General features: G+C 55.0%; 1 protein-coding gene and 1 long non-coding RNA gene across 2 annotated transcripts; one reads left to right on the forward strand and one right to left on the reverse strand.

Moving 5' to 3' along the window:
• Positions 1–283: 283 nt before the first annotated feature.
• Positions 284–13,299, forward strand: PAOX (polyamine oxidase). Its single transcript, XM_077821783.1, has 7 exons — positions 284–493; positions 1,413–1,902; positions 3,086–3,285; positions 9,650–9,905; positions 10,864–10,976; positions 11,722–11,879; positions 12,834–13,299. The coding sequence occupies exons 1-7, from the start codon at positions 331–333 to the stop codon at positions 12,981–12,983; spliced, it is 1,530 nt and encodes a 509-aa protein (XP_077677909.1). The 5' UTR covers positions 284–330; the 3' UTR covers positions 12,984–13,299.
• A 3,775-nt stretch (positions 13,300–17,074) lies between these two features.
• LOC144267600 (uncharacterized) lies at positions 17,075–17,956 on the reverse strand. The gene is made up of 2 exons (XR_013346639.1): positions 17,843–17,956; positions 17,075–17,595 (listed from the first exon to the last, which is right to left on the reverse strand). It is a non-coding gene; the product is annotated as an uncharacterized LOC144267600 (long non-coding RNA).
• Positions 17,957–18,001: the final 45 nt, after the last annotated feature.

The following is an 18,001-nucleotide window of genomic DNA, read 5'->3' on the forward strand; positions in this document are numbered from 1 at the left end:
TCCCTTAGACGGACATGACATGGGTTCGGTCTGAGCTAAAGTCTGCTCCCACTAAAGGGCTGTGGCTGCTGCTGTGTGTGGAATCACGCGCCCTGGGGAGCAGGCTGCGGGCGCTGGGTCTGACACCGCCAGGACACCATGCGTGCCCCAGCTGAGTTCCCGCTGGTCGGTGCTGGGTGAGGAGAAAGGCTCTGCCCCCGCCCCGGGCTGCCCCTCTCTCAGTCCCACGCATCACATGGGACGGAGGATTGGGGCGGGGCAGGAGGCGGCGAAGGGCCGGCCCGGAGGAGGCGGCTCCCGGAGGCGGCGGGCGCTGCTGAGTTCCGCGGGATGGAGGCGGCTGGCGGGGCCCGACCCCGGGTGCTGGTGGTGGGCGCGGGGCTGGCGGGGCTCGGCGCTGCGCAGCGGCTCTCCAGCTCCCGAGCCTTCCCCCACCTGCGCCTGCTGGAGTCCACGGGCCGGGCCGGGGGCCGCGTCCGCTCCCAGCCATTCGGTACCCGCCGGGCCCCGCGGGGAGCTGGGCCCCGACCCACCCGGCGGCTGTGCCGGGGTGTGGCTTCCTGGGGCAGGGCACTGGCGAGCTGGTCCAGACGCGGGGACAGCAGGCTGGTGTGGCAGGCTCTGGGACAGCGCCCCTCTGCGTCCAGCTGCCTCTTGCTCTGCGGCCCAGCATGTGTCAGTGGGTGGGTGAGGGGATTCCCCCGGGGCTCTTTGACACAGAAACCTGGCTCTGCCTTTGAGTGGCCTGGGGGGGGAATGATCCCCTCCTGGGAACGTGCACCCTGATCATGACTAGTGAGAACAACCACTCTGGGTGCTTCTTAACCCTCCCCCCTCCCTGTTAGAGACCAGGATGAGACCTATTGTGGGGGCAGTGTCCCTGCGCCTGGCTGTGTGTGTGTGCACCAGGCTCTGGGGCAGCATCTCTGGGGTACAGGGTTGGGGTTCTCTGCTGGGGGGGGGGGAGTAGCAGGCTGGGTGAGTCTGTGCCAGGCTGGGGGGTGGCATCCCGGGGACAGGGAGTTGGGGAGCTGTGCCAGGCGGGTGGGGCAGCAGGCTGGGGGGCAGCAGGCTGGGTGAGTCTGTGCCAGGCTGGGGGGTGGCATCCCTGGGACAGGGAGTTGGGGAGCTGTGCCAGGCGGGTGGGGCAGCAGGCTGGGGGGCAGCAGGCTGGGTGAGTCTGTGCCAGGCTGGGGGGTGGCATCCCTGGGACAGGGAGTTGGGGAGCTGTGCCAGGCGGGGGAGCAGCAGGCGGGGGGGCAGCAGGCTGGGCGAGTCTGTGCCAGGCTGGGGGGTGGCATCCCTGGGACAGGGAGTTGGGGAGCTGTGCCAGGCGGGGGGGCAGCAGGCTGGGGGGCAGCAGGCTGGGTGAGTCTGTGCCAGTGCTGTGTAATGTTTCCCCTGCCTCCTAGGGAGTGAAGTGGTGGAGATGGGCGCACACTGGATCCATGGACCCTCCAAGGAGAACCCTGTTTTCAAGCTGGCGTCCGACTACGGGCTGCTGGACGAGGAAGCCATGTCCGAAGAGAACCAGCAGATTGAGGTGGGGGGCCACCCCTTCCTGCCCACGGTTTTCTACTCCAACGCGGGACGAGTCCTGACCCCAAAGCTGGGGGAGGGGGTGAGGAACCTGTTCTCCACCCTGCTGGACCAGACGCGTGAGTTCCTGCACGTGCCGCAGGTCTCCGTGCCCAGTGTGGGCGAGTATCTGCGGAAGGAGATCGCCCAGCAGGTGAAGGAGTGGACGGACGATGACGAAACCAAGTGGCTGAAGCTGGCTGTCCTTAACACGTACTTCAAGCTGGAGTGCTGCGTGTGTGGGACCCACAGCATGGATCACGTGGCGCTGGGGCCCTTTGGGGAGTATGCCATGCTCCCCGGCCTGGACTGCACCTTCCCTGGGTGAGTAGGGCAAGCTGGGGCTGGTTGCGCTTTCTCAGTGCTTGCAGGGTTTGAGAGTGACCTGGCGCAGCGTCCGCCCATCATAAGTAGAGTCCCGTGGAGTGGGAAAATCCAGCTCCCCCTTCCAGGCTCTGCAAACAACCCAGCCTCTGCTTTTAAAAATGGCCCTTCAGAGCAAAGAACTGGCTCCTAGGCCGCAGTGCAGGGAGCCTGCACAGTCCCAGCTGGCCCCGCCTGAGCCTGGAGCTGGAAAGGTGAAGGTGGGCGGGGCTTTCTCCCATGGAAGGCAGTGGGAAAGGCTCTTGCAGGTGTTGCATTGGGCCCAGCATAACAGGAGCTGTGTCCCTTGTTTAGGAGGAGCTGGGAGCTCTTTTCCGAGCCCTTAAAACGGGAAATGCAGGCAGGGGAGTGTTTCCACAGTGCTGTGTTTGCAGACAGCTGGGAGCAGGGCCCTGGCTGCTCAAGAAGCAGTGACCTTGTTGCAGTGTTGTTTGTGTCGTTGTCCCAGAGGGCAGCGCGGGGTGCGGTTTGCTGAGCCGAGGGCTTAGTGCCGCTCAGCAGGCACGGGTGACCTCTCGCTTGTCCAGGGTGGGCTCGTGTTATCCTGCATTGCCAGATGCTTAGCTTGTCCCCTATGTCTGTGCAAAGTGATAATAACACTACCAGCTCACTGGGCGGCAGGGTGCAGAGCCCCAGGTGCCCGCAGCCCTTGTGGTGGTGCCGTTTTGGGGCACACTGCCCGTAAAAAGAGAGACCCCCACCCTCCACCTTCCTAGGAAGTTGAGTCTCCTGCTGGCGTGCGTGTGCCCATCCGTGTGTCTGTCTCCCTCACCCCTCTCCAGGTATTTCTCTGGTCTGCCCCGCACAGAGGGAGCCCAGCAGTCATACACTCGCCCATGTGCTGGGGCACCCCAGTAGTCCAGGGCAACTCCAGCAGCAACGGAGGCAGTGAGGGGGTGTCAGGCTCCCCAAGGGGAGCCAGGCCCGTGGCAGAGAGGGTGTGAATTAAAGCCCACTCTGCTGCCCCTCTCTCCTAAGCCTGGTCTGGGGCACTGGGGCTGCTCTGGGCCTTTCCCTGTGGGGAGGCAGCTGAACTTGCGTGTGGGTCTGTCTGAGCTTGGGGAGGAGGCCAGTGGCCCCCCAGCGAGGCCCAGGCTGATGCTGGGCACTTCCTCTCCCGCAGCGGCTATGGAGGCCTGCCAGACTGCATGCTGACCTCGCTGCCCAAGGAGAGCGTGGTGTTCCACAAGCCAGTGACAGCAGTTCGCTGGGGTGGCTCCTACCGGGAGGAGAGCCAAGAGGGGCGGACGTTCCCAGTCCAGGTGGAGTGCGAGGACGGCGAGAGGTTCCTGGCAGATCACGTCATCGTCACAGTGCCTCTAGGTGAACCGCCTTGCGCCCCCCCCTTGCTCCCGAGCGCCTCACTCCCAGCTGTTCCCACCGTGGCCCCTCTCTGGTGAATCAGACACTGCCCCGTGGGCTGGCTTGGCCGGGCCCTGCCCTACCAGGACTCGCTGGCCTGTCTGCTGCCCGCGGGAAGGGCAGCTCCCAGCTGTCTGACATCCCAGCTGTGGCATTGTCCATCCTCCCAGACCGAGCCCTGGTGAAACCCTATTGTGGGGTGTTATGCCGGGGAGGAAGGAGCTCTGGTAATAACCCAGCCTCACCTCCCCCACCAAGGGGTTCTGTGCAAGAGAAACCAAATTTCAGTGCATTGTAAGACGAGCACGAGCCGGCTTTGATCAGTCTGACAGACCCCATTCCCCTCGCTCACCTGTCCCCTGGGATGCGCTTTGCTAGATCTCCTGGCCCCAGGGAGTCTTCAGGGCAGAGAAGACCCAAACCTCCAGTGTCAAAACCCAGGAGGAGAAAGACCCTTGGGTAGCATCTCTGTAGCTCCTGAAGAAGCTGAGGGGCCCATGCCCAGCTGCGCAGAGAGTACAAGCTGGGCAGTACGGCATTCCAGCACCCACACCCGGAGGGGGTGGCAGGATAAATGGGGGCAGCCCTTGTGCACCCTGTGGGACTGAGGGAAAGGCCTTCCAGCTGGTCAGACTTGGGAGGCTTCCCATGGGGAGGGCTCGCCAGGAAGGGCACCCAGATCTCTGCCCTGATGCTGGGCGAACCCAATCGGTAATGCAGCAGCTGGTTCCTGCAGGGGGCGGACGTGGGAGCTCCACTGCATCCCCCAGTTCAGAGAACCAGTGTGCAGGGCCCCTGAGGACAGAGACGCGGCTGCACATCTCACCAAGGGCTCTGGAGACAGCCTCACCTTTGGAGGCCCCTTGATGGATTGTCCATCTTGGCCCAGTGGTTCCTACCATCCAGGCCTGCCCTTTCCCAGATGATCGCAGACACCAGCACTGAGTCGCAGTGGCCACAGCAAGGGCTTGTGCCCTGCGACAATGAGGCGCCTGCAGATTCAGCGCCTGGGCACCTGTTGTGCCTGCTGCTTCAGCACCAGGGTGGATTTGATTTAAATCAAATTGATTTAAATCATGATTTAAATCACTAGTTAGGGAGACTCGGATTTCATCATGGATTTCTACATAAAAGTGCCTTCTTGTTGGTTGTTACCAACCTGAAGATCCTGCATGTGCAGACATCTTCCTTTCATCATCTTCAGCGCAGCTTCCTCCTGAGAACGAACACTTCTCGTGATGTTTCATGGGGAAACCAGGCCTTGCATTTCTTTGTTTGCATTTTGCACACATGCCTGTTTTACCCACAGGTAGAGGAACTTCATTAAAATATTCCCAAACTGGGTCTCTTTTACGGCCTGCTGCCAGTATAGGTTTTCCCTTCTAGTGGGAGAATGGTATGGTAGATCTCAAATCAATGAAGGCTACACTCAGAAAGACCTCGAGACTTCTGGAATATGCTGCTCAAACAGTTTCCCTTTTGTTTCTGTTGCCTGTCCCTCCCTTCTCACATTTATCTCCAGACTTCATCTCCTTGTCCAGGTCTATTCCGCCCCCAACAATCTTCTATTCATTGAACTTTTAGAAACTTTGCACTTTTAGAGAGAGGTAAGGGATTGACTCTGTGTACACAAATTTGCAGAGGAACAATAGGGTTGCGGTCTGTTATTTCTCACCTCTATTTATTTATTTAAAAATATTTTTGCTGTTAACAAGCATGTTATCTCTGGAGAGACAAATCCAGTTTGAGAACTGCAAAACTAAGCATCTCTGATGGTATCTTCTAGACTGAACCCTGAGTCCCATTGGGTAGATAGAAAGATTAACCTAGATAATCTATACAGAAGCCCCTGGAACCCCATAAGATTGGGTCCCTAATCCATGAACTATTGAAACTCATTTACAAAATTTTTCTTAATCATTACATGAATATATTGTCTCATACTATAGAATTAGAATTTATAATCCTTATTCCATGACGAGATGTCTTTGAGCTATAATGTATCTTAATTAAAACTATTTTTAGATAGTTTTTTTCCTCAAAAAGCATTTTATCAAAAAAATCCAATTTAAATAAAATCCATTAAAAAATCGATTTTTTTAAAAAAAAAATCACTGATTTTTATCCACCCTGTTCAGCACGCACCAAACATGTGGCTCTGGGCTTTGCCAGCCACGCCCACCCTCGCCAGCTCTGTCCTGCTGCAGCAGGGGCACTGAGAGCCCCGCAGGAGCAGCTGAGCAGCGCAGGGATGGAGTTCTCCCAGCCAACGGCCCAGGACCAGAACTGACCCCCAGGAGCAATTGGATGGGTGTGGAGCTCGGCCAGGTCCCTCTGTCCTGACCTGGTCTCCTTGCAGCAACCATACGCTCAGGCTGTGGATGAGGCCGAGACCTTGGTGCCGGGTGGCATCCATGCCGTGCTCAGTTATACAGAGGCCTGGGTGGTTAATGACGAAGGACCCCGGGCTATCGCAGCCATGTATCCAGAGCAGAGAAGTGGCCATGGCCGCTTCAAACAATGCTTGTGGCTTTTTTAAAGAGCCAAGACTTAGAGCGTGCTGGGATGGCTGGTAAGGCTGCCAGGAGGAGTGTATGGGTCAATCTGCTCTCTGTAGCAGAGACCAAGGAGAGGGGCCAGCTCCCCTTTTGCAGTCTGTCTCAGTGTGCCGGTGCCCAGGTGAGGTGGAGCCCATCCAACAAGGGGCTTGGAGGCAGCTCTGCGAAGGGCACCATGAGGGGCAGGATCGCTGGCTGTGGCTGCTGCAGCAGTGCCAGGGACAGCAGCAGATTAACTTTCTCAGACCAAGCCCAGGAATTGACCCCGCTGCCAAGCTGGGTGTGATCTGAGCGAGGACAGATGGCTGTCAACCAGGATGTGCCAGTTCACCACATACTAGGGGAACTGAAACCCCGGTGGGCTTGGGAAGGTCAGGGGGTGGAGCACATGCTGCTCAGCGAGGGAGAGAGACAATGAGATGTCAGCCGTGCTGAGTGGCTCTTGGCAAGGGTGTGGAGCAGCTGCGTGAGAGCTGAGGGGACCTGCCGAGGAAGAGCAAGGGTGGTGGCCATGTTTGCTGCTCTGGGAGGAGTGCAGGAGGCTGGGATGTTTGGGTCCTGCCCACCCTGGCAGGGCCTCCAGGCAGTGCCTGCTGGCTGGTTAAGGGGAAAGCCTTGGTACTCTGAGCTGTTTAAAAGTGCTGTTTGTCGCCCGTTTCAGCCCAGCACTATAGAAGGAAGCTCTCCACACCCCAGCTGAGTGTGTGAAGGGCTGAGAATGCCCCATCCACATCTCAGCTAGCCAAGGAGTGCTCCCCCAAACTGAACACCCCTGCTATCTCTCCAGCGAAGAACCCCTTCCCTTAAAACTCTTTCTGCCTCTACCTGTCCTACAGGAGCAAAACATGGCCCAAGCCCATTGTCTCCCTGCTGGCAGGGCCCCGGATTGATGGCTTCCTGCCCCGCCCCCAGCCAAGCAGGGGCAGGACTAACTGCAGTCAGTCTGGGGATTAAAACTAGCCTGTCTGGCGTGGTCCTGCTCTCTCCTCTGGGTCAGATCCCTTCTCCAGCATTCAGGAGGCAGCAAACACTTTTTGTCATTGTTCGGTTCTTGAAAAGAAGTCATCCAGGAGACTTGCAATGTCCAGTTCAGAGGCAGAGTTCTTATGAATGTGCAGAAATGCCAAGTGATTTAGACATTCTTGGCCCATTGTTGTTCGCAAATAATTTTTCAGTCTGCACGGGAAATTGAATGATCACTCAGCGGTGCAGGTTGTAGTCGGAATTGCGTAGCACAATTTCAGGAGAGTTGTAACTTTTGACATGTCACTCAAGCCTTCATTTTGTTTCAGAAATTGCTTCACTTTGCTCACGGAATTAAGCTGGCAATTTCTCGATCTGCAAATATCACTCAACGTTTCTAAATGAAGAGAGAGCCTCTCCGTGTTAATGTCACCATGGAAAGCTTCACTTATTGGGACACTGTCCCATTTCAAGCCATTTACTGCATCAGTTATATGCTTCTCCAGTTTTACTGGGAATGTAAAGCTTTCCATTGAAAACCCCTGTTCAATGACAGCTTTGCAAGCATAAATGATCCTGACATATATTTGATGAAAATACTGTTTGGGGTCACTGAAAGTGTGAGGAAGGCTTCCTTGGTCAAGCCATCTTGGTGGCTTGTTTTTTCTCGGGAATGTGGGATCATCTAAATAAAGATTTCTTGCCTTCTCTCCTGTTGTTTCCCAGAAGTGACTGTATGATGAGTTGGTGCTCATCCCACTTGCACCTCTTGCAACAGGCCAACTTTCTTCATAACGCTTGCCAATGACATGTTTAGGTTTTGAATTTTTGCATTAACGTTTTCTACAGAACCCATGCATTTCACAAGAACTGTTAGTGTGAGGTGCGTTGAAAAAGATTGAATTTGCTTCGAGAATCCACTGCATTTTGAGCCAAATTCATCTGAAGAGTGACTAAATTCATCCAGGCAGTTGATCATGGCCTCATAGTTGTTGAACAGTGATTTAACGCTGCTGATCCTTAGTGTCCATCTTGTTGGGCACAATGGTCGTAAAGAAGGCTCCCCTTTTCTCTGAATGCTGCGATATGCTTTGGTGACTCCCTGAAGGCATTGATGAGACCTTTCACCATTGAAAACATATCACGACATTCTGGATGCAGGGCATCCGGCGTAGCAGGGTTAAGGGAATGTGCAGCACAATGCACAAATTCCGCTCTTGATCCTTCACTGTGGCTTGGACCCCAGTAAATTTGCCAGACACATTACTGGCTCCATGGTAACACTGCCCCCGGCAATTGGAAAAGGGCAAATCACACCTGAGAAGCATATCTTCCACAATTTTGAAAAGAGAAGCAGCATCCATTGCATCAGTTTGGTAAAACCCAATAAACACCTCATAAATCTCCCAGTCTTCGCTAGAAAAGAACCTTAAAGAAGAACTTACTCGTTCTTTTCTTGACGACTCAGCAGTCTCATCCATTACAATGGCGTAAACTTAAAAGCCTTTATCTTTTGCACAGTTTCTCTTAGCACCATCATTGCCATCATTTTGCTTATTTCGTTAATAACCTCATGTGACAGTCACTTGTATTTTATGTGACTAGGCCACTGTCCCAGTTCCTCTGAATCTGTGCTGCGAAGCAACAAGGGCTGCATCAAATTTGAACCACTCTCATTAGGTCCACATAATGCTATGCCTTGTTGAGGTAGGTACTGAACACTGTAAACAAATTTGTAGTTTATTCCTAGCTGCTTGTGATTCTTTTCTGTAACTGCTGACATTAGTGCAGAAACGTTTACCTGTGATTGCAGAGCAGCCTGCTTCATTACTGCTTCCTTGTGACAGGAGGATTTTTTGTGTGCTGTAAAACCAATCTTGAAAATAAACGTTGGTTCAGCCTTCAGACACAATATTAAGATCTTCTTTTCAGAACCGTTTTTTCTCTGTCTAATTTTCTATTGTACTCCAAGCACGTAAATCTTGATAGCCAAGATTGCTGAAAACTCCTGTTCTTATCTTGTCGTTTTGCCGTCACTTGATGAATGACCCTTTTTTTCTTTTTCTCTGGGTAACTTTTATTAAGAATTTATCCATTGTTGATCATTATTACTGGTCTTACAAATCGAGAATTTGTTGCAGGCATAAAATGAAGCTACACGCGCTGGGGCCACAAGATTGCGAGGGCCAATTAAAAGTGGAAAGTCAGCAGCAGCACTCGCCTGCTTCAATATGTTATATTTTGTGGTACGCTTACACAACCACTTATATACTTTATTTTAGGGAGTATAAAATAATCAAGGATTGTGCTAAACACTATCATCCCCCAAGACCGCCGAAGTTGCCTGTTTTTTCCCTCAGGCACCCAAACAGTATCCGGACGCCTTTCAAATGAAGCCGGATCAGGGCCTTATTTGTAAGAGATGCAACAGTGCGGAGTGGGTGAATTCACGACACAGACTTTCAACCTTCTGCTTAGACGATGACGAAAATGACACCAGTCTGCATCACAGTCCCGCGTCATTGTCATCTTTGTGTTTGCAGACTGTCTGAAGCCTGCACGTCGCAAAAGCACCTTGATAATTTAGCCTGCTTTCACGACACAGGGTTGCGCTACCTTAAGAAATAAAGTTAAGCGTGCCCTTCAAGTCGATGCTCAGTGGACAACTGTGAACAGAGATATTGTTCACGTCAAAATGTATGTAAAATATAAGCCCAAACATTGTTGGAGCTGGGCCCACATTCTTGAATAGTGGTGGAGCGCGGGCACCACGGGCCCATATAACTCACCGCCTATGTTCGTAGGGTTCCTTAAAGAGCATCATGAGACCTTTATCGACCCTCCGCTGCCGCCCCGGAAAGCAGACGCCATTAGAAAGCTGGGCTTCGGGACGAACAACAAGATCTTCCTGGAGTTTGAGCAGCCGTTCTGGCCACCGGACTGCCAGCTGATCAAGGTTGTCTGGGAGGACGAGTCTCCTCTGATAGAGGCTGGGACTGACCTGCAGGCTGGCTGGTTCAGAAAACTTCCCTGCTTCGTAGTCCTCCAGCCACCGGAACAGTATGTGGGGGCCTGGGTTGGGGCATGGTAACTGGCGTCTGGGGGTGCTCTGGGTTAGAACAGATGGTACATTTCAGCTTATAAGAATGCCACACACCAGCCCCACACTTCCCTGTCATTCAGGGGACTGGTTCATGGCAGCACTGTGGCCTTTTCTCACTGGAGCCATCCAGCAAAGTCTACCCACTCAGCCCCTTGAGAACTGTCAGTACCCAGCTAAGTGGGCAGGATGCCAGGGGCCAAATACTGGGCAATGAATGTTACTGACTGGGCCTTGTAGAATTGATTCATCCATTCCAGTTTATGTAAAACCCTTGGTTCTTGCCCTTGTAGCAGCACAGAGAATTTTCTGAGTGTGGCCCAAGTGTAACTGTTGCAGTGTTGCTTTCCTGAGTCTGCCGACAGGCAGCTCCAGTGCTGCTCAGAGCTCTGCCAAGCAGCAGCAGAGTGCATCTGTAACCCTAAGAGCCCCTAACGCCCAGGCATAGGTTACACTGTCTCCCATCAGACCTTCCAACTCACTCCACCCACCCCTCCGTTGTCACAGTATTAATTCAAAGGGTTCTGTCACCCCTAAAAGCGTGAAAGCAGCTCTCTTGCCACCCTGAGTGTGCCCTGCTCCCAACAGAGTTCTGGCTCACAGCCATCCTTAAGTGTGCCAGTCTCTCTTCACTCAGCATATTTCCCCTGCTCCCAGCAGAGTCCAGGCCCACAGCTATTTCTTACCTGTACCAGTGACTCACCGCACCTGGGAGTTTTGGGCCACAGCACCTGCCAGCGGTGCCTCAGTTTCCCTGCTGGTTGAAGCGCTGGCCTGCAGCTTTCCCACCATTCCCAGCAGTCGTCTTTGCTCTCAGCGGAGTTGTGTCCCCCAGCTATTTACCTAGCTGTACCAGTGTCCCCCCATGCCTAGAAGATCCTCTCTCTGGAATGAAGCTGCTCACCTGTCTTTTCTTAGGTATGGGCACGTCCTCTGTGGCTTTATTGCTGGGAAGGAATCTGAGTACATGGAGACCCTCAGTGACGCTGAAGTTCTTACGGCCTTAACAGATGTAATCCGTAGACTAGCAGGTAACCCCCCTACTGGCCCACATGTGAACTCTTCGGTCCATTGGCCTGAGCTTTCAAAGGGACTAGTGATGTTGGGGCCTTGCTGCCTGGGGCCTCAGTTTGACTTGCCTTAAAGGGACCTGCTTTTCAGCAAGTGCTGGGCACCCTCCCTCTGGAAATCAGGCCTCTCCCTGGTGCCTCCAGCTGAGGCCCCCCAAAGCACTAGCCTCCTTTGAAAATGGAGGCCATGAACCAGAAGCCGAGCGCTCCACGCCACCAGAGCCCCACCGTAGGAAGCGAGCCACCCACCATGTGGAGGAAGAGGTTGCCTGGGGTGATGGCGGCCATTGAGATTCCAGCTTTGCTGCGTTAGTTGAAGTGTGAGGCCCCGCGTCGGTTCGCAGAGCTGACTGCGGAGGTAGGTGCCTGTAGGGTGTGGAACGGTGAGCTGGGCTCTTCAGCCATGTCCCAGTTTGTAAATGATGCGTAAGCAGATGGCATTATCCCCCTCCTCATCTGCTAGCACGCTCTGGGTGGGATCCCAAATTACCCCTTCCTGCATGGCCCCTTGTTGTTCACTCTGAAGCCCTGTTATAATCCTGAACTGGAGCTAATGTGACTCACCTGGTCTGGTTGCTAGGGTGAGTTGCAGATCAGCTCTGCATGTCTGTGCAGGGTCCTAGCGCCTGATGCTCTATGAATGCAGCTTGTGCTCTGAGATACAGGCCCCCTTGCCGGGTGTTCAGCTGCTGTGTTTGTGGTTCAGGGAACCCTCACCTCGCCCCACCGAAGAAGGTGCTGCGATCTCAGTGGCACAGCGCTCCATATACCAGAGGCTCCTACAGTTACGTGGCCGTCGGCAGTTCAGGAAACGACATTGACGCACTGGCTCAACCCCTTCCCGAGGATGCAGCTGACCCCTGGGTAATGGGTTTGTTTTCATACCTGAGTATGGTAGCGAAGGAGTGCAGTGTTCCTTCTGCATGGCCTGTGGGGTGAACAACTGCAGTTGCCGTGCGGGGCTGGAGATGGGAATTAGCTGTCTTTGTTTGATTGTGACCGTCCTTTCTGATGTTTTCCCCCACCGTCTCTTGCTGCTCCCTCTGTTCTGACTGGTCAGGGCCCAGCTGCTGCATTGTCTCCCTCTGCTGCGGTTTGGAGCATTTCTCCCTGGTTGGCTGGCATAGCATGGGGCATTGCAACAGGCTTTGCCGCCCTGGGGAAATCTCCCCCCTCGCACTAGTGCAGCCGGAGCTCTGGTAGGGCTAATGTGGGGATGGATGACACACCAGATGCTGGCATTTGTCAACTGTGAGCAGGGCTAGATGTGCTGATTGGGCAAAAATGCCCAATCCCTGCTGCAGCACAGCACGAGAATAATGGCTGCAGCATTGGCGCATGTGCCAAGGAAAATGGGAAGGGCAGCTTGGCATTGAAATACCCAGGGAATCCACTGCTTAACAAAGCCCCATTCATCAAGAGCTAAACTAGGATGTGGGCTCTGGGCCTCCCCCAGCCATAATGAACCTACAGGGCATGGGTATATTGCAGCAAAGCCCGTGTGGACGGTTCAACAAAATGCCATAGGCACCATGACCCTGGGCAGCTCACTGGGACATTTGCTGTACCCGGCGTGGGAAGTGCCATGAGAGGTGTGGTATATGTAGTGCTGTGCATGTACAAAGCTGTGGCTGCAGTGGGGATCACCCCGGTAGTCCCCCTCCCTGGTTCTGTGTGCGTGACACGTCCTGTGGGAAGCTGGATGATGATCCCTGAAAGGGGCACGCAGCCACCTTTCCGCGTGAGTCTAAGAACAGCGTGATTAACCTTGCGAGTGCTGTTCTGTGCTCACGCCTGCATCTGCCCTTCCCATTGCAGCCGCTGCAGGTTCTCTTTGCCGGAGAAGCCACGCACAGGACTTTCTACTCCACCACGCATGGGGCCCTTTTGTCGGGCTGGCGGGAGGCCGACCGTCTGCTCAGCCTGTATGACACGTCTGAATCCCACCAGCACAAGCCTCAGCTCTGATGCCGCTCGCTTCTCCCTGCTGCCAGGATGCGGAGGTCTCTGGTTTCCAGCTCATTCCTCAACCTCCAATTCCTTCTGTCCCCTGCTGTTGCCAAGGGAAAGGGGTTAGTTTGTGTCTAGCTGGCGTGCCCGCTCTTTGTGGCTTGTCTCTCTGATCTCCCTGCGATCAGACTAAAGGCTGGGTGGCTGTAGGCTTGAACCCAGCGCTGGGAGCTGCAGCACCCCCACGGATGAGGGTGACTAGGGAACTGAAATGCCACCTAACTATGCAATGGAGTGCTGTCAGTAGAAACAAGTAAATCTCTATCGTTAGGGCTTTGCGGTTGCAGCTTGTCTTCTTTGTCTGCTCCTGAGAGAAACATGGTAGCCAGGATGCTCCTGAGACAGGTGGCGTAAATGTGTGACTCACATGCCAGGCCACAAACCCCGGTCGCTCCTGAAACAGGTGGTGTAAACGTGTGACCCAAGCCCCGAACACTCCTGAGACAGCCGCTGTAAAGTTGTGACCCACAAGCCAGGTCACAAACCCCGAACACTCCTGAGACAGGCGGTGTAAATGTGTGACGCACAAGCCCCGGTGAAAGCAATGGGCAGAGTTCCATTCTCTCCAGTGAGCCTTGACTTCAGCTCTGACCACATGCGACATTCTCACTGCTAGGGTGGGAGTCAGCCCATGGAAAAGGCCTGGTGGCCCCGTATCCAGTATGGGCCTGTGCCCAAGGTGTGGGGAAAATAGAACTGGGTGCTGTGCCCCTCAGCCTGCTCCATGGACACCAACAGCAAGTCCAGGTAATACAGTCTGAGGGAAACCTAGGGGCAGCCACCTCTCTTGGGCCATAGCATGAGTTCTCCATTGTCTAGGACAGGGGTGGCCAACCTGAGCCTGAGAAGGAGCCAGAATTTACCAATGAACATTACCAAAGAGCCACAGTAATACATCAGCAGCCCCCCATCCACTACCCCGCTTTAGCCCCCAGCACCTCCCACCCACTGGCAGCCCCACCAATCAGCACCTCCCCCTCCCTCCCCACTCCTTCCGCCCGCCACAATCAGCTGTTTCACAGTGAGCAGGAGGCTCTGGTGGGGAGGAGCGAGGGCATGGCGGTCTCAGGGAAAGGGGTGGAGTGGTGGTAGGACCCGGGGCAGAGCAGGAGGTTGAGCATTGAGCACCCCACAGCACACTGGAATGTTAGCATCTGTAGCTCCAGCCTCAGAGTCGGCGTCTTTGCAAGGAGCCGCATATTAACCTCTGAAGAGCCGCATGCGGCTCCGCAGCCACAGGTTGGCCACCCCCGGTCTAGGAGTTCGTTCACCCCGTCCCTGTGACTGTGCAGACAGGAGGGAGAGGAGCACTGGGCTCTCGTTGCTGGTGCCCAAAGGCCTGGAACATGCTGCTCCTGTTCAAAGCAGAGCAGTTCCTGGGGCCGAGCATCCCCTCCCTTTGCCAGCAGGAGATACCCCACGAATCTTACACACGGCCTGGAGTGTGAAAGCATAATTTGGCCTGAGCTTATCTGCTCCCTGGAAAAGGTTAGTGCCAGGTTAAACTTCCTCCAAACTCAGCTGGGCTGTTATCCACTCAAGCTGCCCAGATTTAAGCCACTACAAGGCAGAAGCCATGGAGATGAGCTGCGGGAGCCAGGACAACAGCAGCTGAGGCTGTGGTGTACTCAGGCAGTGCTGCAGGGGTGGGAACAGCAGGGCCAATGATGATGCTAAGGTTATGGCGTGGAGTGAAGGGTGGAGTTAGTAGGGGCAGACAGCAGCTGTGGGTGGAGACTCTTCTCACCCAGGAGAGCTGGTGTCCAGTGGCTTCAGTTTCCTTATCAGAAGAGGCATGGAAAGGGCAGTTTCTGCTTGTAGCCATCGGGACCCCCACAGCAACGTGACTGTGCAATGGGGGACTAGGAACACAAACACACACACACACCCAGCACTCTGCTGAGCTAGAGGAGTCAGCCCAGCCCTGGGAAGAGACAGGTGGATTTAGCACCAAAGCCCAAGGAGTTGTTGACAAGAATGGCAACGTAGGAGGCATAGGTGGTGGGGGCAGAACTGAACTACAGGAGGGGGTAGGGGCTCATTTTCTATCCTCCCAGGCTGCTGGCCTGAAGATCCTAGAGCACTGAGAGATAGCAGGGAAAGGAGGAGATTGTAGGCGTGAGGAGCAGGGAAGAGAATCCATTGGGACAATCTAGGACAAAAGGAGGGAGGACCGCCCTGGACACTTGGCAAAAGGAAGGAGGGAGGATCTGAAATCAGCATGGGGTGGTGGTAAGGAAAGGAGCAGCCAGCCTTGATGTGGGGTACTGTCCTGTCTACAATGACACTGGGAACAATTCCATTTCACAGCCATCACCCTGCTCTTGAGCCAGAAACCCTAATGCCCTTCTGTCCCCCTCCCAAAGCACCATCTGCTGGTCACACTGAACTGCCAGCTGCTGTGCAACGTCCCAAGCAGGACAGACTCGTTGGAGGATTTGCTACAAGAAGCTGCCCAGGCAGTAAATCACTGCAGAGGAGTGTCCCATCTATCGTGCTATCAGGACCAAGGTTCAGCCTGCTGCGAAGACAGCCTCTGTGGCCAGCAGCCAAGCTGCTGTGAAGTGAGACTGCACCTGTTGGGGCTGGAACACAACAGACCCAGTGGGGCTGTCGCCTGTAACTTAGAAATGAGCTCAAGCAATGCCCCCCCCACTCAGAGATAAAGGAGGGGGGAATGAGGTGTCAACAGCACCCCTTAGCCTTCTCCCAGCAGCCTTGGCACCACACAGAGTTGCATGTTTCAGGCAAGTACTCTGAGCCCCAGCCCTTATTCTTAGAAAACTAATACATTGCCATTCTGTCAGTTGAATAAAGCGCCACCCTCCCCTCCTTCTGCCCAATGGGAAGATAGAGACTTCTTAGACCAGAGGTTCTCACCCTGGGGGTGCAGAATGTATTCTGGGGAGCACGAGAAGCTTTAGGGGAAAAAACCCACACTTTACACATTCAGAGCTGGGCTGTCACAGAGTGGTGGCTGCTATGCGGCACTCAGAGTTGGGGGCTGTAAACTAGTACGGACACAAAGAAGGGAGGTGTGACCAAATAAGTTTGAGAACCATTTACACCGCTAATTTCAGACCTATAGCACAAGTTCAGATCTGACATGCACTTAAACCCCCATAGACCAAGTCTGGTTAGATCTGAACACATGAAGCCCAGTGCTGTTCCCCGCTAAGCGAGTGCAAACTCTAAGAAACCTACTGTAATGAAGTGGTGAGTCACGTTTCGACCCTGTGGCAATTCCCTGTCATGTGAGAGTCTATGTATTTTTTTTGGCTGGAGGAATCTTACCACATACCTCAGTACGTTCCCCTGCGTACGTGGCATTGGCCACATTGAAGGAGGTCTGCATGCTGGTTATTTCATTCTTTTCACGCTTCTAGCAAAAGGACAAATGTTGCCTAAAGGCAATTATTTTACTCAGCATTTCAGGAGGTGAGCAGCAAAAATGATGACAGAGGCAGCCCCAACTTCTCCAACTAAGGCTATACAATGGTTTCTGTTTCACACCGCTTCCAGTCACTCATGGGTCTGCAAACCTCATGCAGTTTGGGCTCCTGCTATTCACACTTGCTTTCTGGCAGAAGACAGTATTAAAAAAGGTTTCAGCTGCCTTGAAGTATTAGAGCCATGGGAGAGGGAATACACTCACCATTATTAAAAATACCTGGCCTAATGTGTTCAACAACTCTGTAGCTCAACTGGGTAGGGTGGGGGGTTGGAAGGTGAATTTTGGTAAAGCAATATCTTCTGTGGGGGAGAAGCACCAATCCAGCAAAAAGTGGATTTGATTCTGAAAACTGTAAGCTGTGCAGTCAGCACAGCGTGCTCTGTTAGCGTACAAAGCACAAGAAGGCAGGACACGTGTGCACGGGGGAGAGAGGGGATATGGCCCCTTGGGAAGGAAAGTTTCTGTGGGTGAGGGGAGAGAGTAAAGCCTCATGGTTACGGCCAGGGTCGCTGTCCTGGTGATTTGGGGATATCAGCATGAAGACTGGTAGAACTGGGAGCTTAGTAGCAGGAGAGAAGAGCAGGAACTCAGCAGCTTTGACCCTGGCTCTTTATTCAAAGCATCAGATGCAGCAGTACGCAGGATGTCATCTTCAAGGGGGACAGTGACACAGGTGCTCCTGGGGACGACATGGAGCCTATCTGTATCCCTGGGTGCCTGGCACACCGGGGTCTGGGACTTGCCCTCCAGATGCTGTGGCGCTGGACAGCTCTAGTACCAGTTGGTGCATGCGATCTGGTATCGCACGTCATCCAGCAGCACGGGCGTTTCCTCAGCTGGCTTGGGGGATATTGTTTCAGACGGAGTGGGGGGAGCGGCCTTGGCAGGGGGGCTGGGGCCTGGCACAGGTGGTGATGCCATGGCAGGGGGCGCCACGGGGGGAGCGGCCCTGGGAGGGGGGCTTAGGCCTGGCCCAGCGGGCGCTACCCCGGCGGGGGGAGCTGCAGGGGCTGCTGTCCCAGCGGGGGGGGATGTCCCCGGCAGGCCAGGGGCCGAGTCCGTGCTCCTTGTGCCACACCCGGGCTGCCTCTCACGCTGCGGCTCTGCCATCGCTGCCTGGGGAGAGAGACAGAGAGAGAGTGTGCCGCGGGAGCAGCGGTCCGGACCTTGCCTTGCCCCGCCCTCCCGCTACCACCCCCGGCGCCAGCCCACCCGCAGTACTGGCCCCGCTTCCAGCCCGCCCGGCCCTGGCCGCCGGAACCGGCTGCCCTCGCCGTGCCCACCGGAAACAGCCCGTCCCCCGGTACCAGCCCGCCCGGCCCCTCCAGGTCACGGAACTGCAGCGCCCGCGCCGCCGTCTCACCTTCGGCCGCTTCCGGCAACACACGCGCAGCCACCATTGCCCCGCCCCCGACAAAGCCCCGCCCTAATAGCGTATGCGCGCCACCCCCCCCACACACACATACAAAGCCCCGCCCCTAACATCTGCGTCACATAGCCGGGCCTCCAATGGGGTCACACC

This window comes from Eretmochelys imbricata, chromosome 7 (genome assembly GCF_965152235.1).
Source record: "Eretmochelys imbricata isolate rEreImb1 chromosome 7, rEreImb1.hap1, whole genome shotgun sequence".
Lineage (NCBI taxonomy): Eukaryota > Metazoa > Chordata > Testudines > Cheloniidae > Eretmochelys > Eretmochelys imbricata.